Source organism: Lepidochelys olivacea (genome assembly GCF_965140295.1).
Source record: "Lepidochelys olivacea isolate rLepOli2 genome assembly, chromosome: 8".
Classification (NCBI taxonomy): domain Eukaryota; kingdom Metazoa; phylum Chordata; order Testudines; family Cheloniidae; genus Lepidochelys; species Lepidochelys olivacea.
This window is the reverse complement of record NC_140418.1, coordinates 91410307-91434310: the sequence shown is the minus strand read 5'-3', so window position 1 is coordinate 91434310 and position 24004 is coordinate 91410307. Positions and strand designations below refer to the sequence as shown.

The following is a 24004-nucleotide window of genomic DNA, read 5'->3' as shown; positions in this document are numbered from 1 at the left end:
AGTAATCTTGAGGTTATGCCATTGAGCCATCCAGTATGAGAGAGCACAGCATTGTTGTAATTTTGCTCAAATAGACTCAGGAACAAACAAACTGACAAAACAAACTGAAAAATGCTGTTTTGTTCTGAATTGTTATTCAGCAGAAACAAACAAAAGCCCTGATCATGCAAAGGCCCAGCTTTTGACTGAGTAGAAGTCAATGGGACTACTTGCAGTGAGTCAAGTTAAGCACATGTCCTGATCCTGCAAACACCTAAACACATGTGTAACTTTGCTCACATGCACAGTCCTAATGACTGCAATATGGATCAAGTGACTTACGTGTTTACAGCAGTGGGAGCCAATTTTGTTTTATATTGGAAAACGTACAAGCCCTCCCCCAGTCACAATGTACAGAATTGAGAGTTTCTTCTTTTAAGGAGGAGTAAATACGAAGTACATACAACTTGTTAAATTCCAGGCAATGGCTGAGGTCCCAGTCCTGTAAGAGGATCTGTGTGGGTGCATCTGCTTGCTTGTGCAGATCCACTAGCAGGATTGTATTCAAGCATTATCATAGAATCATAGAATATCAGGGTTGGAAGGGACCCCAGAAGGTCATCTAGTCCAACCCCCTGCTCCAAGCAGGACCAATTCCCAGTTAAATCATCCCAGCCAGGGCTTTGTCAAGCCTGACCTTAAAAACCTCTAAGGAAGGAGATTCTACCACCTCCCTAGGTAACGCATTCCAGTGTTTCACCACCCTCTTAGTGAAAAAGTTTTTCCTAATATCCAATCTAAACCTCCCCCACTGCAACTTGAGACCATTACTCCTTGTTCTGTCATCTGCTACCATTGAGAACAGTCTAGAGCCATCCTCTTTGGAACCCCCTTTCAGGTAGTTGAAAGCAGCTATCAAATCCCCCCTCATTCTTCTCTTCTGCAGGCTAAACAATCCCAGCTCCCTCAGCCTCTCCTCATAACTCATGTGTTCCAGTCCCCTAATCATTTTTGTTGCCCTTCGCTGGACTCTCTCCAATTTATCCACATCCTTCTTGAAGTGTGGGGCCCAAAACTGGACACAGTACTCCAGATGAGGCCTCACCAATGTCGAATAGAGGGGAACGATCACGTCCCTCGATCTGCTCGCTATGCCCCTACTTATACATCCCAAAATGCCATTGGCCTTCTTGGCAACAAGGGCACACTGCTGACTCATATCCAGCTTCTCGTCCACTGTCACCCCTAGGTCCTTTTCCGCAGAACTGCTGCCTAGCCATTCGGTCCCTAGTCTGTAGCTGTGCACTGGGTTCTTCCGTCCTAAGTGCAGGACCCTGCACTTATCCTTATTGAACCTCATCAGATTCCTTTTGGCCCAATCTTCCAATTGGTCTAGGTCCTTCTGTATCCTATCCCTCCCCTCCAGCGTATCTACCACTCCTCCCAGTTTAGTATCATCCGCAAATTTGCTGAGAGTGCAATCCACACCATCCTCCAGATCATTTATGAAGATATTGAACAAAACCGGCCCCAGGACCGACCCTTGGGGCACTCCACTTGACACTGGCTGCCAACTAGACATGGAGCCATTGATCACTACCCGTTGAGCCCGACAATCTAGCCAGCTTTCTACCCACCTTATAGTGCATTATATTCATAGCAGTCAAAACCCGGATATTTTTTGGTTTTTTTCCCAGCATACTTCCAACAATTTAGGAAATCTACATATTTTTATTACAAATGCAAAATGGCATAAAGGCTATTTTGGGGGAGATGTCAAATTTGCTTCAAAAATAATACGAATCCCAAAATAGTGCAAGACAGAAAGATTAGTATCAGATCCAAAAACTCCTGCATTATGTTGATCCAAAGCAATGCTTAAACACTGTAAGAGAAATAACTTAAAGATTTTTAGAATAAAATCAGAAATATGACTCAGTGATGGCTTACATAGAATCTACCAGATAACCCATACAACAGATAACAAATATAAGGGTTTAGTCCAAACAATTAAATGAAACAAACAAAATGATGGGTGCTTTTTAAAAATAAAAACGCCTCCCATGATTGGTCCTATTTTCAAGTGAAGGCTCTTTAATAGGATGGTCAGAAGCTTAAATCGTTCTTTGGGCAAGTACAACTTGTATTTTGCACCTATGTATCACTTTCAGCATTTTATGAAGACATCTATATTTTGACTACTGGATTTAATAGATTTAAATGTAATTATTTATCTAACATTCTGTATATTCATATTCAGCCTAGTATCTGCTGACCAAGCTACTGGCAAGAAATATTTCCATTAACAGTAGTCTACACATTAGCTTTTTAAGCACAGAGTATGTATCTGGAAGAAAAATCTCTTTCCATTTTCTATTGCCACATTATTCACTCAGCCACCACATGGAAAGCGTCTAATATCCTGTGTAAATTCCACATGCACATCGCTCCCCTAGGCATTTCACAAAAGGTCAAGGTTGTTTAATTAGTGAGACAGCTAAGTGGATCTTTAAACTTTTTTAAGTCTTCTAGTCCCTGCTTTATTTATTTATTTAAAATAATGATTCACCAAACAGAACTTATCTTGTCATCTGTCTGGTGAGAAAATTACATTTTTAGTCATTCAAAAATTAGTGACATCTCTAACTCAGATCAAGCCTCCCCTGCCTTTCTTTGAATACAGGATTGACAAATGTCAAACTGACCCAGGTGTGTGACTTTACTAACAAACCTGATTAGCTGATTTTTCAAGGACTGGGTGTAAAAGTTCTTTCAAGATAGAAGGAAGAAGGAAGGGTGGTGGTGCTGGTGGGGAGTGGCTGTGACACTTTATACCAGCGGAGGGCCAGAGAATATATATAAAATTAAAAAAAAGAGTCCTGCCCTCTCAGCCACCATGTCTTTACAGAGAACACTTGTCAGGAGGCAGGGTAAGATCTGATTGGTACTTGTTTCTCTCTCCTCTTAGGGGTCTTTAGCAAGTCAAATAGAAACAGTGGCATGTGTTCTGGGAGCAAGATGCCGGCTACTTTCCCAGCATAGGAAAACACACTGAAGGGGTCATTAGTAAGGATGAGTGAATATAGATTTCTTTTTGAAAGGACAAACACATTAAAGTTCCTTCTTCATTTGCTTTAAGATTGAGGAGAAACATGGAGTTTCCTAGGAGCCTTAGTTGTGCAAACGTACCTTACTTCCAATGATTGACCGTACTTCATCATCTGGTGAGGTCGGAGTCCCAGATATATCCGGATTGCTGTTACTAAGACTCCTTGAGCGATTCAGGTTAAGGCTTGCTGGTCGGACAGCTGATCGAGCCATAGTAGCATAATGCACGGATCCCCCCAAACCACCGGGACCTACAATTTCACACAAGAGAACATCTTGTAATGTTATAAATCATGGCCACAGAGTGGCTGCTTTGCACCAGTCTGCTGCTGCAAAGCGTCTGCATACCTGGTGGATCCGGGCAGCAGGGGACTCCTCCGATGGCATAGGGTAGCTGTAGCAGCTCCTGTGCCATCCCCACACCTGGCTCTCCAGTATAGGGGATGTGGCTGGGAAAAAGGGGGCATGGTCAGAACGCCATTCTGTCCACTGATCCCTGACTATTGGAATGGCCCCTGGGGACTTTTGGCAACTGATGTAAGATAAAGCAGCCTTCAAGCTGCTCTATCTTGTGCTTGGATTCATGCTGATATTTGCCGGCCCCAAGCCCGCTTGGAGGGGCGGGGGAAGGGGCGCTGTGTCACAAACATGGCTTAATGTCACATTAACTCCACTCCAGATTTGTGTCAAGCCCAGTCTGTCCAATCTGGAGAATATGGTCTTATGTGTACATTCACAAAAGAATACATTTACTCCTAAAATAGAAGCCTTCTGCTACGTATGCTTTGCAGTTATAGAACACAGCCCATCTGACATGCTCAACACACCTTACAAACATTAACTGATTAAGCCTTTGAAGTAGGCAAGTACTATTAAACCCATTGTACAGATGGGTCCACTGAGTCACACAGCAAGCTAACGACCGAGATGTAACCCAGCAGGGATGGCTGCTAGCACCTGTTCTAAACAAGGAACAATATTCTCTCTAACATTCAGCTACATATAACAAAGCTCTTTCACCAAACTCAATTCCAATTTCTCAATAAAATGTGTTTTAAAAACAAGAAGTGAAGATACCTGGTGAAGGTGAATTGGGATAGGTATGTGGTAGACGAAAAACATAATAAATATAGGAAGTGAGAAGGTTGTTTCTGCCATGCTGGTCCTGGTTTCCTTCTAAGTTTTTGTGCAGTCTGTTTATGATTGATGCCATCGCTTCAAAAGACGCTTGACCCAGGTTAACTGAAAGAAGTAAGGTGAGCAGTTTGGTCATAAGAGTTCAGCAGTACCTGTGATCACACTATAATATCTCATTCCATTCAGAGCAGGTCATAAAACACAAAAAGTTTCTTATGAAATATTGCAAAAAGAAAAGGAGTACTTGTGGCACCTTAGAGACTAATCAATTTATTTGAGCATAAGCTTTTGTGAGCTACAGCTCACTTCATCGGATGCATACTGTGGAAAGTGTAGAAGATCTTATTATATACACACAAAGCATGAAAAAATACCTCCTCCCACCCCACTCTCTTGCTGGTAATAGCTTATCTAAAGTGATCACTCTCTTTACAATGTGTATGATAATCAAGTTGGGCCATTTCCAGAACAAATCCAGGGTTTAACAAGAACGTCTGGGGGCGGGGGGGGAGAACAAGGGGAAATTTTCCCCTTGTTTTTTCCTACTCTCCCCCCCCCCAGACGTTCTTGTTAAACCCTGGATTTGTGCTGGAAATGGCCCACCTTGATTATCATACACATTGTAAGGAGAGTGGTCACTTTGGATAAGCTATTACCAGCAGGAGAGTGAGTTTGCGTTGGGGGGGGGGGAGGAAGGTGAGAAAACCTGGATTTGTGCTGGAAATGGCCCAACTTGATTATCATACACATTGTAAGGAGAGTGATCACTTTAGATAAGCTATTACCAGCAGGAGAGTGGGGTGGGAGGAGGTATTTTTTCATGCTTTGTGTGTATATAATAAGATCTTCTACACTTTCCACAGTATGCATCCGATGAAGTGAGCTGTAGCTCACGAAAGCTTATGCTCAAATAAATTGGTTAGTTTCTAAGGTGCCACAAGTACTCCTTTTCTTTTTGCGATTACAGACTAACACGGCTGTTACTCTGAAACCTGTCATTATGCAATATTGTACTTGAAATTTGGATCAACTCTAACAAACAGTTTAAGGAGCAGATACGAGCTGCAGTGATAAGCCTCCATTTGGTTTAATACCAAATTTAATGATGTTAAGGCTCAGTCTTAGAACAAATGGGAGCAGGCTAAGGCCACAAGTTAATGAAAAGATAAAATCCTTGGGATGTTCACGGCATTCTTCTCCACTAACAGTTTTGCTGCAGTCAAGCTGCAACTGAAGTTTGAAATGTACCAACAAGAATTGCCCAGTTCTGTATCTGAACCGGTTATGTTCTAAAAATGAGTACACAGAAAACCTAATGTGGCTATAGGCTAACAAGATATGGGCAGACCCATGTTTGTAGCTGGAACCTGTGTATGACCGCAGTTATTTAAAAGGCAGCCACCAGTTTCATGAGCCCAAAACAAAAAACACTTGTGGAACAAGAGAGCTTTTTTCAAAAATAGAGCCACTCTTCAAGTTTCAAAAACACACCGTTTCCCAAACAAATAAAAAAGAAAATGATTAGTGATTTTCAAAGATGTCTAGGGGATTTAGACATATCTTCCATTGGGTCTAAATTCATTAAATTGCTTTAAAAATCTCAACTTATAGTTTTAAGCAATGAGGGCTTGAATATAATTTTCACACAAGACCTCTTTAGATTATTAGAGTGGTCTAATAAGGCTTAGGACAAATGGGACTCAGATCCTAAGATTTAAAATGGTTACTATTTGATATGCTACGTTTTAATAAGAATGGGCCAAATTCTGCTTTCACTAACACTGATATAAATCCAAAATAACTTCAATGAAGACAGTGTTGGATCTCTAAAAGCAGAATAGGACCCAATGCCTGTACTATATAAACTGACATTCACACTTGAAATCCTTCCTCCTTTTAGAAGGCAAGCTAAATCTCCGAACTGGCATACAATACATATCACTGCGCAAACGGTGCAGAGGTCACTGTAGTTAATTTTCAAGTCTATTTCCCTGGAACACCTACATCATCAACCTCATCCAAAGTGTATTAATTCTATTCCTGTCTATTCAAGATATCATACCTACATACAGCATGGGTAAGTATCTGCATGACCTTAGAGTACAAGACTCATTCATTTTCAAAGGCAGCCACCAGTAAATTCCAACTGTATATATTTATTGTCGGTGCTCCAGGAGTGAAAAGTAACTTGCTTATCAGAAGCACACCATACCTGAACAACTTGCTCACTTATTCTACCTAATCAAACAATCCCCTGAGCACACTGTGGACAGTAAGTACAGAAGTAGCTTCTTCACCTGTGTTTGAACTGTAGGACTTTAAATACTGACAGATTCTACTAAGTGCTCAATTATGTCATTTAAGCCCAGCCCATAAGAGAGTTGTGTGGAGCTGCCTTGCTCGTGGTGGAGGCAAAGGGTGGAATTCCTGCTGGCAGGATTAGATTCATAATGACTACATGAACTAGATAAGTTCATGGAAGATAGGTCCATCAACGGCTATTAGCCAGGATGGACAGGGATGATGTCCCTAGCCTCTGTTTGCCAGAAGGTGGAAATGGCGACAGGGGATGGATCACTTGGTGATTACCTATTCTGTTCATTCCCTCTGGGGCACCTGGCATTGGACACTGTCGGAAGACAGGATACTGGGCTAGATGAGCCTTTAGTCTGACCCAGTATGGCCGTTCTTATGTCCTCATGAACGAACAACATCTAAATCTAATCTTAGCTAGGCCAAGATTTTTCAAGGTGACTAGGGATGTTTGGGGTCCCAAACTCTCGGTGCTCAGCTTGGTGATACCTTAATGGGTCCTGGTTTTCAGAAAGTGCTGATCACCCATCCTCTGAAAATCAGGTCTCTTTAAGAATCTTAAATTGGGCACCATAACTCATAATAAAGGTGACCAGATAGCAAGTTGAAAAATGGAGACAGTTTTTTTCAGGGGGTGGGGAAGGGGGATAGAGTTGCGTATATAAGACAAAACCCCTAACATCAGGACATCAGGCGACCCTACTCATATGTCATTTTGGAAAAATCTTGGCCTTAGATATTTCTAGTATGTATCACTACAGATCCAGATGCCAGCATGTTTTATTTTGAGGATACATTGTATATTTGCATTCCTAAAATGTTGGCATGAATATGGGACTATTTTAATTTCTACACAAATATAATAAAGTTGAAAGCATCAGTTTATCAACTGTGTTTGTATAAAACTTCAAGAAAATACCTATTTGGCCTGCAATGACAGGAGGTCTCACTACCAGAAGAATCAGCTTGTCAAGCAGGAGATGAAGAAATCGCACTACCGGCTCCAGCTGAGATGAATTTAAAGCTGAAATGCTGCTCTTCAATTCATTTTCCAAATTGTTCTCCATAATTCTCATGTCTCCTATTCGCACAGGGAACATGTGCTCGTCCAGAGCATGAACAAGTGCAAAGAATTTGTCGAGGTAAGGGTCCTACACACAAATAAAATGAGATTTATAAATATGTTACTTTCAAAGCCTCAGTGGATCTATCTTAAGTGAGCCATTCATTGTGGATTTATCAACAAAACAAAAAGCACATGCAAACCCCCTCCCTCCAATCACATCACACACAAAACACAATATGTAAAAACAGCCAAAAAGAAACCTGGGACTTCAAAATAAAGTATGTGAAGGATTTATTAGTCAAAAGAAGTGCAGTTTCACATTACAGTTCAAGTACAACTGGAAGAGGATACATTTAGGAAAGAAAGAGAAAGATAAACAGGAAAAAAAATGAAAGTCTGAGATCTGAGTAGTACACGGTATCTAAAATTTCAAGGATATAGGCCACAGGCCAAAGAGCTGAAAGTGTTGCAGGCCATTCTGTCCTTAGGTATGCACCCAAAACTCCCACAGACTTCAATTACAGTTACCAGGGTGCACTATGAGCAGAATTTGGGGCAACGGTTCAGTTTTCAGTCCTCTCAGAACTTTACATCCCTTGTTACTTTAAGCTTTCACTGAAATTGACATGAGTTTATTACACGTTTATTACAAGAGGGAGATTCAATGTTACCATTGTCAAATGACTATCAAGCTACATGTGTGACTACGTCCACTATTAGTAGTTACCTGTGTGTGGATGGATGATACGGCAACAACTTCTACATTGAAAACTCCTTTGTGATTATCTACCCACTTCATTCCAGGAAGGGGCACCTATAGGAAATTAATAAAATCATTAACTGTGAGACACCACAGGCATTACCTGCAGGAAAAGAAAAAACACCTCCTTTGTAGAGCTACGGTTCTTCTAATTAAAATACTAACTCCATTTTATTGTCAGATGATACACACAGCACTTTTTAGAGTTAACAGCTTCCAAGAAATAGCCTAGGAATTTCAAAGGTTTCTATAGTTTTTTACTTATATCTTCTGCTGAGGAATTTCAGCATGAGCAATAACTGACCTCTGGAGAAAGCACTGAATAAGCCTGTGGTGGTTTTTCCAATGAAACAGGTAGGCAGAACTGACCAGTCTTCAAACGTCCATTTTGAAGCATTGGTATCCACTTTAAGAGAGGGGGGGAAAAAACAACACAGTATCTTGAGTCCTACAGGGTTGAAATTCACAGCAAACTTTTTGGATGGAAACATGGCTAATGTGTGATTAGTGGCCATTCTAGACTTTTACAAGTTGAAGCACTATTCAAATTATGTCATGTAATGATGTGACAATGCTGAGGGAAATAAAAACAAATACATTATGAATATATCCTGCTTTGGATCAAAATCTGATTTTGTTGAAAGCAAGACAGAAAGAAAGATGCTTACAGTGTATCCAACTGGTGTCTCAAGAGGAGTGTTTTGTTTTTGTTGGCAACTGACATGATAGAAAGTAAAAAGCAGGTGGTGATGATCAGTTAAAGTGGCAGGGAGTTTAATTTTGATTTCCTCATGAAAATCAGGAGATCTGTTTAGAAACAAAATCATCAACTCAGTTATCAATACAAATTCTGTAATTAGGATTATTACTGGCATTCAAATAAACCACGCTTAGCCTGGTTGCTTTACCTTTTGGGATGTTTATTTTTTCCAAAATCCTTTCTAGATTGGTTTAGATTGAACTCTTTGTGCAAAGAAGGAAATAAATGGAGTACCTCAGAGGGTTACAAGTTTTACTTTCTGATCAGAGTTTGGAAAAATATATTAGTCCAGACAATATTTGTACTGGTCTGCCAAAAGTTCTCATAATACTTTGGACCTTAAACATGGGAGTCATCTTTTTGAATAATTAGAAAAAGTATTTTCGCTATTTCATTGAACAGTACATAAAATCTGATCAGCTTCCAGACTTTATTTTTTAATTTAACATTTTACCAGGCTGCATTTCTTCTCCCATCAAAATCGGAGTGAACCCTAGATTCCCATGCTGCTGCTGATGTCATCTGCAGTCAGGGCTGTCCTTACACATACGCAAAGTATGCGGCTGTGTACGGCACCAGGAAATTTGCCACCAAATTTCCTGGTGCCCTGCGCAGCTGCATGTTGCTCCAGCCCCTGCCGCACCTCTTCCCCATAGCCCCCAGCCCCTGCTCGGCCCCTTCCTGCCCCTGAGGACTAGGGTGACCAGACGATGTACAGGCGGGACGCCATTTGTCCCGATATTTTGCTTCGGCAGCATTCCGGCTTTTTTTTTTTTTTTCTTCCGCTTGGGGCAGCAAAAAACCTAGCGCCAGCCCTGGTGCAGGGGGGTGAGCCTGTGGCTGCCCCTCCATGTGTCCTGATATTTTGTTCTTGTCATCTGGTCACCCTACTGAGGACTGAAGCAGGGCCGGGCTTGCACTCACTGGCGGCAGGAAGCACAGCAACCCGGCCTCAACCACGCCGCTGGTGAGTGCTGGGGGGCGGTTCCCTCTTCCCCCCCAAGCCAGCCCCACCCCCACCCCAGCAGAGGCCTGTGGCCCCACACACACACACCCTCATGGGGGGGCTGCGTAGGGACCCAGAATAGCTAGGGACGGCCTTGTCTGCAGTTCCTGTTTCCAAGTTCAAGAGGCGCCCTAGAGTCTACTGTGCCAATTAAGGCCAGTTCACAAAGCACTTAAATGGGTGCTTCACTTGAACCACATGAGCCATGTGCCACTCACACCACTGAAGTTCACTTTGTGCTTAAGGGATTTGCTGGACTGGAGCTTAATGTTTTATGCCATTTGAACGCTGAGTTTTCCAGGTTTCTGATTCTGGCTGGGATTTTTAAGGGGATGTCTTTCCGGCAGAGTTAACTTGGGATCTTATTCAGGTATTGCTGCTAACCTCATTCCCATTTACACACAGAACCCCCTCACCTGATCTGGATGGTGGATTAAGCCTGGGCTAGCTGGCCAGGCTGGAGCTACAGGCTAAAGCCCTCAGAAATCTTAGCAACGCACATGGGGGAGCTTAGCATCAACGAGGACACAATAATTTGAGTCTGGCTTTGCAGTGTGGCTGCTCACACCCAGGGCTAGGCTGACCTGGGTGCCGATCACGAGAGTTAACCTTGCAGTGAAGCCAGACCCTAAGAGAGTGACGTGGTCATCTTCTTGTGCAGTGGTTTTCAACCTGGGATCCGCGGACTCCTGGTGGTCTGTAGACTATGTCTAAGATTTCCAAAGGGGTCCACACCTCCACTTGAACATTTTTAGGAGTCCACAAATTAAAAAAGGTTGAAAACCATTGTCCTAGTGAATTTCACTGGAATTTGGGTATTTTAGGCTCCTTTGAAAATCTTAAGTTTTAACAGTATTTGTTATAGCTCTAACCAGTCTAGAGACTGTGGCTTCGGAAAGAAGGTCAGAACTGAAATGGGGAAGAGGTACAACGGTAATCAGAATGATCTGATTTTTAACATGTCCTATGTCTTGTGAATCATCAGAACTGGAAATGAAGCCTACATATTTCTGGAAAGCCATAACTCTAGGCTGTACAAGTGTATATAGCACACATTGTTAACCCTTGCTGTATGAGAGCTATTCAATAGTGCCTGTTGGAAAATCTTCATAAAAATACTCCCAATTTTTGATTGACTAATATTAAACATTAAAATGTTCACAGGTCCTTTGGACCAACAGTACTATTTTAACAATGGTCCACAATTTAAACAATCAATTCCTGGACCTCACGCCACCTCAAGCTGGAAGTAGATCTATAATTTATCAGCGTTTTTGCTCATTTTCATAAACATCTTTGAGTTCAACAAAGGCAATTTTCCTGTCTACTAATAAAAATAATAAAAAGTATGCTTTATTCTAAAAAGGAAATGACTAAATGAATTTGCTTTCTGGAAATATAAAGGACAAGTGGAGTACATAGACTTGTTATTTAATGGCTTTTGAATGAATGTTAATAATTATAAATTAGGTCAATTTTCAAATGAGATGTTCATTCTATTTACAGCAAAAAGCAAGCACATGACTTCGTTTCATAGATCTGGCATGAAATCTTTGTAAAGCATCCACTGACTTCAATGAGGCCAGGATTTCATGCTTGATTTTTGTATCGAACTACCAAATTGTCTGCTTATTTTAAGTTAGAACCATACGGAATACAGTTTTCACTAAGCTTTATACATTGCAATCAGAGTCCAATCCCAGCCCCGCTGAAGTAAGAGCCTTGTCCTTTAGTGCATTTCTGTAAATGTAAGAGGTTGTGAACAAATGTAGAAGGGGGGCCAACTTATGCATTCTTTACTCAGGTGAGTACTCCTTGCCTCAGGTAGTGCCGCTGGCTTTAATGGGACTATTTTCATGAGTAAGGACAATTAATTTGAGTAAGGGTGTCTGAGTTAGAACTTTTGGTCTCAGAACTGCAAGATGCCAAATACTCTGAGCATGTGCTTAACTTCAGCACATGAACAGTCCCCATTGATTGATATGCCTAACTTTACGCTTGTGCTTAAGTGTTTCGCTGGATCAGGCTGGCGTGCTCAATGTTCTGCAAGAAGGAAACGTTTAGGAGTCGATTCACCTCTCACATCAGTTTTATCCAGAATACTCCTGATTTACATCCCTGTGAGAGCAGACTCCGGCCCTCAATCTCTATAAAAGTACAACTGGAATATTAGGAGCGGTCTTTATTATTTTATATATGATAAGCGCTGACTGTATTGTCAGTGCTAAATAAACCATAATGAGTCAGATTCACATTGAATTGCTCCACATTCACACCAGTAAAACTCCTCTGACTTGAGTGGAGTAGCATTGTGGTGAATTAGGCCCTATCATTTTTTAAAAGCAGGTTTTGTATTTTACCTGTTATGATATACTACAGCTGTGTATGCTTCTTTTGAAAATTCGGGACAGCTAGATTTACCAAAGATAACCTGCAGAAACACAACATAAGAAGCGTTAGAGTTTGCGCCAGAGTTCTACGTCATTTGAGGCTTAGGTCCAGATCCTCAGCTGCTGTAAACTGAAGTCAATGGAGCGGTGCCGATTTAGACCAGCTGAGGATTTGTCCCTTCGTTACTATACAACATCTTTCTTGATCATTTTAAAAATTATTTCATAAACTCAGTTGCAAAAATTGGGTGGAGTGGGGCCAGCCAAAGAATGGCCCACGAAGCCATGTGGTACAGCTAGCTCTCATTCTCAGCTGGGCAACACCAGGAGAATTTCCAGACCCTGGCAAGAGAGTGCAAGATTCCCAGTCTGCATGAGAGCAAGAGGCAGGAAAACAATAAATTGAGAAGATACCAGAGAAAGAAAAGGGGATGAGATACAGAGGGAATCAAGCAAGTGTGACCAAAGGAGGAAGGAAGAAAGGGGAACAGAGAGAGCAAAAGAATGGGAGTGTGAATGTGGGAAAGGGAGAAGGAACCCACAGAGAGATCCTCAGCAGGTGTAATTCAGCGAGCTCTGCTGGATGAGGATCTGGCCCTGAATAAGACTAGATCATAAGATTCAATTTTTTTGCCACTGAAGCAAAAATATTACATTACCAGCCTAAAGGGCGGTCACTACAGACTTCCTGAGTCTGGCGCTGGAACATCAATTGCAACTCAGCTGCTTGACAAACTGCATTTAAATGTGTGCTGTGTTCTGAAATGCTCTTATTTTAATTCCAACAGAAACAGTCATCCCGAAAGGTCTTTTCAGAGCATCGCTAGTTACTGCACCACCTTTCTGGCTGCGGTGCAGACGGTAACACTTTACATTGGCAGCACCCAGCCATTACAGGAACTGAAAGCAAAGCATATTCCTTACTGGCATGGCATTGCTTGGATCCTCTCCATACATAAACTGGACTTTCACAGTGATATTCCTGGCAGAGCCCTGACGATTGGCAAAGTTAAGGCTCTGAGGGTAGACATACAGAAGATTTCTGCAAAAGACAGAAGCATTAGCATTTACCTCAACATGAAAACTCTGGGTAGCACACACAACTATTGATGCTATAATCTCCAAAAACAAATAGAAATTCAATGGAACATATGAAGGACTTGGTATTTTTTTCCTTATATCCCCCCTCTCACTCCACCCTCAAAGGTGATTTGGTTATAACTCATGCGCCAAACATCAAACCTCAATTCTCCCAACTAAGTGACAGGCTCCGATACAGTAATTCTAGGTCCTTGCCATTCTAAAGCTTTCTTGCCATTTTAAAAAGAATTCTGTTCAACGAGTATACCACATCAACAATTCCCTTGGAAAGTGAGAGCATCAATAGGGAAGCATGTGCATGGTTTTAAACTGTCCAACACACCCACCCACCCGTCTCCCATGAAGCACCTGCCTTGCTGACACTTGTGAGGGGATGACGGAGAAGACACCATGACAGTCTCAAAGTGCAGTTCTCCTCTGAAACGTGACTATATAGAAATGGAACCTACTTACTCAGCAGATCTGCACGCTCTGTCTATTAGTTGTAGCTGCTCACTCTGGTGACTGAAATAAGGTTTTACTATTTTTTATTCCTCTTAGGCCTGCAAAACCCATACAAGTGAGCTGGATTTTATTCTGACTCGTGCATCACCAACAGAATTGTGAACCATAGGCTCCATTCTCTCTTATGTAGCAATTCCCCCTGCAGGGGAGAGAAGAACCTCCAGGTGACAAATTCCTCATCGTCTTGCTCCTTGTGCAGTCATCTACACCAGTGCAAAGCAAGCGTAAGGCAGATGTAGTGCATTACTATTCTGATTTGGTGGAAGTTTTTGCACTCCCTTTGCACAGGTATAAATGACTACACAAGGTGTAGGGCAAAGAAGAATCAGGCCCCAGGAGTTTCAAACACTCAGCGTTTCCTACTCACGCTTCTATTGTGGGGGAACAGTTTGCCCCAGCCCAGTGAACCAGAGGAAGCTGGGACATCCACCCACTTCACAGATCCACAAGCATCAAGACCTCACTGGCTCCTGGAAAGCACAGATCAGAGGAGACCAAGCACTTTAAAGTCTCATGGCCTTACTCTCATTCACACTATGGCCCCTTTACACCACTCTCGCAGCACAGAGTCCTTACATTGGACATGTATATAATTTACACCCACTTAAGGGTCTTCTACGTTGCCAAAAAACAATTAGGGCTTGTCTAAATGAACAAGTCCTCTTTGAAGTGGAACTAGCTCAAAGCACTCTAATGCACAGGTAACAAAAAGATGGTCCTTGCCCCGAAGAGCTCCCCAGTCTAGGTTACTAAGTCAAGAGACAACAAGTGGACACAAGACACAGATGTGGGGGGCACAAAAGAACAGCGAGACAATTCATCAATGTAATAAGCAGCAGCCCCAGAGCATCAGCAGTGACAGACTAAAAACAAAAGGCTCCTCTTAAGATTGTCATCACAGATAACTTGCTCTCTTTATGCATCCAGAGCCCCCACTAATTTCTATAAGAATTCTGTGCATGTAGAGTGGGAATAACACTGGGCTTGAGATCGTCTGCAAGACTCTGAGAAAAGAAAGCTGCTTTTAAGGGGGTACCCACTGAAAGTCGGCTCCTGTACAAAGCAGCTCAACTCTACAGCTCCAGAATGCAACATGGGGCTGCACGGTGAACTCAGATTACTTTCCCTCTCCAGGCAGTGGAATGTGCCTACTTCTCACACGGCAAATTTACTCTCTTCAAACAAAGTCCTTCATGCCGAATGAAGCTTTTGAATTTCATCCCCATTGTTCCCCATGCCTAATCAACGTTCTCTTGTTCTTTCAGAGGGTGGCTCATGCTTTTTTTGTGGCTCTGCGAAATGTCCTCGTTCAGGCATGAATACATTTACTCTTCGATGTTCTTTTTAAAAACAGAAATTAAAATTTGCTTTAAAATGCACTTTGATCGCAAAACTTTCATTAAATATTATTAGTGCTTAAAATATTAAGTGCTTAAAAACATTATTAGTGCTTAGGGATTTAATATATTTGGGAAGCCATGCTACAAGACCCCTATATTAAAGGCAGTGTTAGGGCTGAGTTATGTAGAATGGTAGAGTTGGGCCCATGCCAAAACCCTAGATCCAAACATCCATTCTTCTCCGAGGGGCTGGGAGGAGGTGGTGGGGTAGAAGCTATCACAGCTTCTCTGTTCCACCCAAGGAATCCCCAAGCAGGGAGGGAATCCACAAGATGACTTTAGAGAGGTTGTCACACTGCAGCTAAGATCTGGCTCATCAGCTTTGGATAAATTCACAACCAAAAATATGGGGGGGGAAGACGATTAGTTGCTTCCTCCCCCACTTCCTTTTGATTCTCTCTCATTTAAATAAAGGCTGCTAGGACAATCATCATGTATATTAAGAGGAAATTTTCAAAGGCAGTAAGGCGTATGATTTCCATTAATAGCCAATGGGCGTTAGGTGCCTAACTCCTACTTGTGCCTTTGAAAATTTGCCCCTGACGATTAGTTGATACAGCCAGTGGTGTCATAAGTGTGCTTTGTCGGGGACTTAAATACAGTTCATAACAGGATAAAAAATGCCTAGCTATTCAATCAGAATATGATCCTGAATCAGCATGTCCTGGTTCTCCGCTCACTCACAAGGCCCTGGCATCAGTGATGCTACTCCAGTGTAAAACTGATGTAACTGGAACCACTTCACTCATACAGATCTTGTACAGTAAGTGCTAGATCCCAGTTTCATCTTCATTTCCCCTTTCTCCTATTAAGTTCTAATTATTTTTCCTCTCTGCTAAGCCATCAAGCCCCACCAAACAAGCCTTCCCTCCTTCATTAGAGTCACTTCATCATAAAGGCTCATTTCATCACTTGTTTTGCACAACATTCTGGGCACTTGATAACATCGTCAGCATCCCAGCCAGGCTATAATGTTCCTCTGAACATGCTGAGAGAATGTGAAGTCATGGCAAAGATTGCCTAGCTATGTGGGCTTTGTGCCAAGTTATTGGGCTGTTAAGGGTTAATTATTTGGCACAGCTTTGTTGGCAGGGTCCCTGAAGGTCAAAAGTCTACAGTCTTAGCATGGTTTCAGAGGAGGAAAATAGAGAGACAAGACTGCGTGGTTACAGAGTAGCAGCCGTGTTAGTCTGTGTTCGCAAAAAGAAAAGGAGTACTTGTGGCACCTTAGAGATTAACAAATTTATTTGAGCATAAGCTTTCGTGAGCTACAGCTCACTTCATTGGATGAATGCATCTGATGAAGTGAGCTGTAGCTCACGAAAGCTTATGCTCAAATAAATTTGTTAGTCTCTAAGGTGCCACAAGTACTCCTTTTCTCCTTAAGACTGAGTGGGACACTCTGGTGGGGCCAGAAATTTGTGTGGAGGACAGGGCTAGAGAACAGAGGGGGGATTTGCCACTGGAATGGGGCTGAGGTGCCAGTAGACATGCTCGATCGATGATGATGAAGAAAGGACTCCACAGGGACTTCGGCTGCCAGGTAACAGTTAATACCTTGTGGTTTTATTCACAGGTTTTTAAAAGTTGCAGCCAGAGGCTCTAAATCCAAAGACTTGTGTCTAGGGCTTTTACTGCAGGACATCCGCAATGCTATGCAAAATGTATGCAAAGCTTATATTATTTGCAAAGGAGCTCAAAAGTACTTTTACCTTCATAAAATGAACTGTTAAACTGCAAAGTCTTTCTCAGCCCAGGAAATTAAAGCACCAGGCAGTTCTCTAAATATTTGTGTAATGTGATTGCAGCCATTTTCTCAAATCCTTAATTTTGAATACATTTATAAAGAGGCGATCCTGAACTCTTGAAGGGATTTTCTCACCATTATTAAAATTTCCCTTTTCAGTAAAATCCAAAGACATTTTCTTTGTTTTATTCATAGTATAAAAATCCTTAAAAGTTCACTTAACGAGGGTCAGCCAGGTAGCAAGACATGAATGCCCTTCAGGATCGTGTTTGTCAAATACATCTTTTTTTTTCTAGCAGTGTGAGGTCTCAGCTCTCAGAGACAATTTTCTCCTACAGGCTCTGAATAATCTCTTGAAACTTATCATTTAATCAGGCTGTTTTTTTTCCCCTGGACCCCGGCTTGTATAAGGGTATGAATCTCTTCTGTGGCTTTGTTGTGGTATTTTGAGGGTTGGACTTTCAAAAAGTGCTTAGCATTGACCTAAGTCCAATGCTGTTGAAATAAATGGCAAAACTCTCACTGATTTTGCTGGAAATAGAATTGGCCAGTGACGAGTGCTTTGGAAAATCCCACCCATCATTTTTTTATTTTTGACTTTAGAATTTTTGACTAGCTTCCCCATTTTATTTGTTTAAATCCATTTTTTCAAAGCTTAATGTTAGAGTGATACTCATTTACACCACTTCTTCCGCCCAAGAGCACTGGACTTAATTATAGTGTGGTGTACCGTGGCTCAACTCTAGTTACTTCTTGAACCATCTTCTGAGCCTTACTGAGGACAAACTCAAGGGTCGATTCTCTTTTCCTTGGGAAAAATGGGAATACTGGAAAAGTTACTGGGGGGAAATTATGAAAAATATTTGAAAAAAATAAAAAGTGGCTTTGTTTTAAACTCTGAAAAGGAAAGCAACTTCAAACATTTGCAAAAGTGGTTTTTAATTTTTCAACCAGTTCTACTATTTTGTAACTTACAGAACAACCTATTTCCCCTTGTTTTTTCCTACCCCCCCCCCCGCCCCCCCCAGACGTTCTTGTTAAACCCTGGATTTGTGCTGGAAAGGCCCACCTTGATCATCATACACATTGTAAGGAGAGTGATCACTTTAGATAAGCTATTACCAGCAGGAGAGTGGGGTGGGGGGAGGTATTTTTTCATGCTTTGTGTGTATAAAAAGATCTTCTACACTTTCCACAGTATGCATCCGATGAAGTGAGCTGTAGCTCACGAAAGCTTATGCTCAAATAAATTGGTTAGTCTCTAAGGTGCCACAATTACTCCTTTTCTTTTTGCGAATACAGACTAACACGGCTGTTACTCTGAAACCTTACAGAACAATAGCAGTATGGGAAAACGACAATTAGTTGTCTCCCCCTGTTACAAAGTGGTGCCTTGCTTAACTGAAAACTTTATCTGAACTGCATTCACCAAGTTAAGGGTTCAATGACTTTCAGTCTTTTGACTATATGACTATCATGGGTTTTTCCATGCATAAAATACATATGTATTTATCATGCATGTTTATCTTCCTTTTTTTAAACACTGGAAGGGGAGGAACAGGCTGGGCTAATAGGTATTTTCCATCTTTAATTCCTATAATAAGGGATCTATCCATATCAATCATTTAAAATAAAACTCCACCAATGTTACAAATTAAACTGTAAGGGCCCAAAGAAATTTCGGCACAGACACAAGTACAAACTCAGGCCTCGATCTTGAAAATCCTTAAGCATGTACTTAACTTTACTCATGTGAATAGATCCTTTGAACACTATGGAGATACTCACATGAGTAAAGTAATGCAGGATGTAGTTTTTAATAGGACTAAAATCAATAGGGCACCATACACATTTAATGAGTTTCTACAGAAAGTAATCTGAAAATGCTTAGAATTTAGTAGAGAATTATATTGTGCCAATAGAGTAGTTTTGGTTTAAAGTAACTTCTTATAGGCTGTAATCTCATGGACACACCCCTTAAAACCCTGATACTGTGTGGTATAGCAATCAATCTCACTGAATCTATATAAAGCACTATGCATTCTATATCACAGTTAATTACAGTAATCATTATCATCTCAGTACAAATATGACTACTCTGTCACAGCATTATTATTATTTTACTCGCGGAGTTAATACATAACATAATCTAATAAAGGCTAAAGAAGAAAGATTAAATGGGGCTCATTTTAACAAATAGGCCAGAAGTGATTTGAGCTAACACATACTCTGTGCTGTTCCTTCAGGATTTGTTTATAAAGAATGTGTCCTGCAAGTAACATAATTTCTTCACTCTCAGTTCCATTAAGCCACAATATTTGTGGATACGACCTCCTCCACCCATCTTGTAGCCAAGTTTGTAAGCAAGGCCACGGTCAACGTCAAAAGCCACGGCCAAAGTCACTGTTATTCGATGGATTAGCCACATTCATCACAACGTACCTGGAATCTAAAGCCCTGACAAAGCAACATAGGACGTGAGCACATGCCCAACCTTTGACATGTGACTGGTTCCATTAAAATCAATGGAACTACTAAACATACTTAAAGTTATGCATGTGCAACGCTTTGCTTAAATGCGTAAACTTTTGGTGTGTATATGGACTCCACTGGCCTAGGGAATAAGTGACTAGCGGCTGCTGTCATGAAAACAGCTCAGGAGACCACAATTTTCAAATTTTATTAACAATACCTCGTAATACAGTACTATGAGTTTGTAGCAGACCTGGGGATAGTGAATATTTCTGTTAACTTTGCAATGATTTCTATATAGTCACCCTTTAATCGTGCAGAACAAACATCTTTAGATAACATTACACTTGTTGTTCTGTAGATACACCATCAAATACTGCTGACAAAAAATGAATGCACTGGTTTTATTCCCTTTTATTTTCTCATACAAACAAAACAGCACAAAACAGGAACCTTGTAAAAAATTACCTGACATTTCTCTAACACTATTAATCTGAAGATCTCAAAGTGCTTTATAAACATAAATTAGGTGACAGGACTCTTATGAAGGAGAGTATTACCTCCTTTTTACAACTGAGAAAACTGAGGTACAGGCTGGTTTAAGTGACTTGTCAATGCTAACACAGCAAGTTAGAGAACACAGGAGTGCTGACTCCCCTTCTCCTGCTCTCTTCATTCCTCTACACATTCTCTCAGGGAAATACTAAACCATTCAATAAATTACAAACTACTTAACTTCTATGCTGCTACTTAACATGTTGAATATGTTGGCGAAATACACCTTCAATGCCACCACAATACTTTGTCCATCAAGACACATTGCTTTGATTTCAATGGAACTCTAGAACATCAATGCATAGCAGAGGGAATGGGACGAACAGAGGTGAAATGATTAGGCACAAATGACCAAAAATAAACTCCTTGTTTCCAGTGTCCTTTCACACTGAAAAAACTCCACTGTTTGTTATGTCTGACAACAAGTGACCAGAGAGACAAGGTGGGTGAGATCACATCTTTTACTGGATATGACCTCCCCCACCCACTTTGTTTCTCTAATATTCTGGGACCAACATGGCTACAGCAACACTGCATATAACAGGTGATCAGACAGACTTCATTATTGGCTGGCTGGGCTAACTGCATGCCTCCTGCACATAACCACAGCCAAAACTTGAACCTGGACCCTGCCTGTCACTTTACTAGGGACATCAAAAGAGAACCTGCTTGTGACATGGTTACTAGGAGCTGTGCTAAACTTCTCTCAGCTAGAAATGGCTCCTTCTATATCTTACACTCGCTTATTTCTTACCTGACTTAAAGTAGGTTCTAATCAACTAAAAAGAAACAAACCATCCAAAAACCTCTCACATTGAGGGAAGGTAGGGATGCATGTGTGTGTATACATGCACCTATATTCATAGAATCATAGAATATCAGGGTTGGAAGGAACCTCAGGAGGTCATCTTGTCCATCTCCCTGCTCAAAGCAGGACCAATCCCCAATTTTTGCCCCAGCTCCCTAAATGGCCCCCTCAAGGATTGAACTCACAACCCTGGGTTTAGCAGACCAATGCTCAAACCACTGAGCTATCCCTCTCCCCCATGATGGCCATTCCTTTCGTGATGGCCATTTTTTCAGTTTTGTGATTTGTTCTATTAAGTAAAGAGACAGGCAGGGTAAAGTCACATCAGGTTAAACATGAAATCTTTTGGAAATTTGGTTATAAATTAAAAACATGTTAAGATAATTTGTGCCATGGGCTGGGCTGGCCCCCAGCAGCACCGTAGACCAGAGGAACGCAGAGTGGCACAAAGCTGTCTTTGACTCCCTACCCCACTTGAGTTCTGTACTCAGCGTAGCTCCATCAGATCTAAGGACTGGGCCAAAGTCCTCAAAATATCTGAGGGTAAAGAATTAAAAACCATGGATTGCCCTCCTGATGTTTAAATCTTTTCTTTGCCTGACTTTTTAGATACATTTCAGGATCAAATGCCTAATTATTCACAGCCCCTTGTGATGCTATCTGTTCATTCATCCCCCTGTCACTGCACGAATGTTTCCACAAGACATTTTCTAGTGATTTGTCTCAGCACTGTTCCAAAACAAAATCCTGAAACATGGTCTCCTACTGCAGGCTCCTGTTAGCAGACTGCATTGCAGGGCCCTAGTCAGCCGGATTGTTGTCTCATCAAGATTATCTACTTGGGATACTATGAGAAATGTGGTTGTGGTCTGCTGTGAAGTACTGACTATTATATCAGATTATTTCTTGTTTTTTCTTTGACCATATGCCAGCCAATTTATAATGAAGTTCTGAGCAGTAGAATTATGGACTTTATCCAGATTCTCTCCTACCGTTTTTCTGTGGCTGGTGTACATGAGCTAATCACTCAGATTCCTACTGCTCCAATGTAATATATTACTCTAGTTATAAATCTATGCAACAGAATTTTAAAATATTTTCATGCCACTTAATATTTTATGTTTCACTGTATGTCACCAAACTTTTATCATGCAGAGGTTCAGTGCCCAGGTTAACAACTTCATTTCAATACACCTTCCTGTTTGACACGGAGTTATGTGCACATATGCAAATAAAAAAATAAATAAAGTTGAGCAACTAGGAGGCTCTCCCCACTCCAGCACTCTAAAGAAAAACCTTGAAAATCCTCCAAAAGTGCTAGAGTGCACATTATAATCAGCGGGGGCAGATTTCCTATATTTGTACGTGACTGCACCACAAGCCACTGTTAATTCAAAACTTCATTGTTTCCTTGCAAACTGGTTGGTTCTAAAGCAGGCAATCGTTCCAGTCATAAAGCTGAACACTTTCTTCAGATCATCCTTGGAAGACTACCCCTACCCAAACTTTATTTATTTAGGGCCAAATCTAGGCTATGGAGAAGGATCTTAGGGTGAGAGAGGTCTTAGGGTATGTCTATACTATGGAAACAATACTAGCATAGCTAAATTGGAATAGTTACGCTGGCATAGCTTCATAGTGTAGACGCAGCCTGTGCTGATAGAAAGGGTTTTTCTGTCCATGTAGGAACACCACCTGCCCGAAACAATGTTAGCTACGCTGATGGCTAAACAGAGTGACACAGCTCTGTTTACATTGGGGATTATGTCAGCATAGCTATGCCAGTCAGGGGTGTGGTTTTCCCCCCCACTCTTGACCGACATAGCTATGCTGATATAACTTTCAAGTACAGACCAAGCCTAAGTATGGCTTTGCCCCTCTCACCCACCCTTGGAATGCAGCATTTCAAAGTTTGAGGTTTTGCATAGCCAAGCTAAATTAATGGCTGGTCTACACTGGGAATTTACATTGGCATAGCTACGTCTCTCAGGGGTGTGAAAAATCCACAGTTCTGAGAGACATAGCTAGGCCAGCCTAACTCCAAGTGTAGATCGTGCTAAGTCAAAAGAAGACTTAGCTATCATCTCTTGGGAGGTGGATTACCTATGCTGATGGAAGAACCCCTCTCATCAACGTAGGTAGTGTCTACACCAAAGCATTACGACGGCACAGCTGTAGCCATTTAAATGTACACATGCCTTACGACCAGGAAAAGTTTCTCTTGGTTGCGTCATCCACAAACCCATGAAAATTCACCCTGCAAACATATGGAAACCCCTGCAGAATTTCCCGCTGAAACTCACGATGTCCTAAAATCACTCCCAGCACTTAAGAGGACTGTCCAGCATAGGCATAAAGGAAATGGTAGCACGGCTACTCAGGAAGAGGATATCAAGGAAGCGGGTTAGCATGGATTGGCAGACACCCCATGCGGATGGCTCATGGTTTGCTGGAGTTTCCTTTAGGTTCCTAGGGAATCATGAGCATCAACCTTTGCCCTCCAGATCACATGATGCCTCAGAAACCCAGTGATTCACTTGTGCAAAATGATTACAAAGTGAATCTGCCAAATCAGAATTCTTCACTCACGTACACCAGTGGTAGCATTTTACATCCATTGTGCACAGGATTAAAAAACTTAGAGAAGGTGCAAGGCAGTGGAAAATCAAGCTCAATGAGTCTACATTTACTGTGCCTAGTTCTGCTGTCACTTATCCTGGGGTAGCTGAGGAGGAAATCAGTTGAAGTACATTGAATTACACCAGTGTCAAATTTCAGAGTAGCAGCCGTGTTAGTCTGTATTCGCAAAAAGAAAAGGAGGACTTGTGGCACCTTAGAGACTAACCAATTTATTTGAGCATAAGCTTTCGTGGGCTACAGCTCACTTCATCACATGCC

General features: G+C 41.5%; 1 protein-coding gene across 5 annotated transcripts in view; it reads right to left on the bottom strand.

The window, feature by feature from the left end:
• DOCK7 (dedicator of cytokinesis 7) overlaps positions 1-24004 on the bottom strand; it is a 147891-nt gene that overhangs the window by 54271 nt on the left and 69616 nt on the right. For all 5 annotated transcript variants that reach the window (XM_084637481.1, XM_084637482.1, XM_084637483.1 and 2 more), the window contains 8 exons: positions 13444-13561; positions 12490-12560; positions 9032-9170; positions 8668-8769; positions 8331-8417; positions 7457-7688; positions 4165-4329; positions 3169-3338 (listed from right to left, as the gene is read on the bottom strand). In XM_084637481.1, coding sequence (XP_084493607.1) covers positions 3169-3338; positions 4165-4329; positions 7457-7688; positions 8331-8417; positions 8668-8769; positions 9032-9170; positions 12490-12560; positions 13444-13561 — 1084 coding nt within the window. The remainder of the gene's footprint in view (positions 1-3168; positions 3339-4164; positions 4330-7456; positions 7689-8330; positions 8418-8667; positions 8770-9031; positions 9171-12489; positions 12561-13443; positions 13562-24004) is intronic.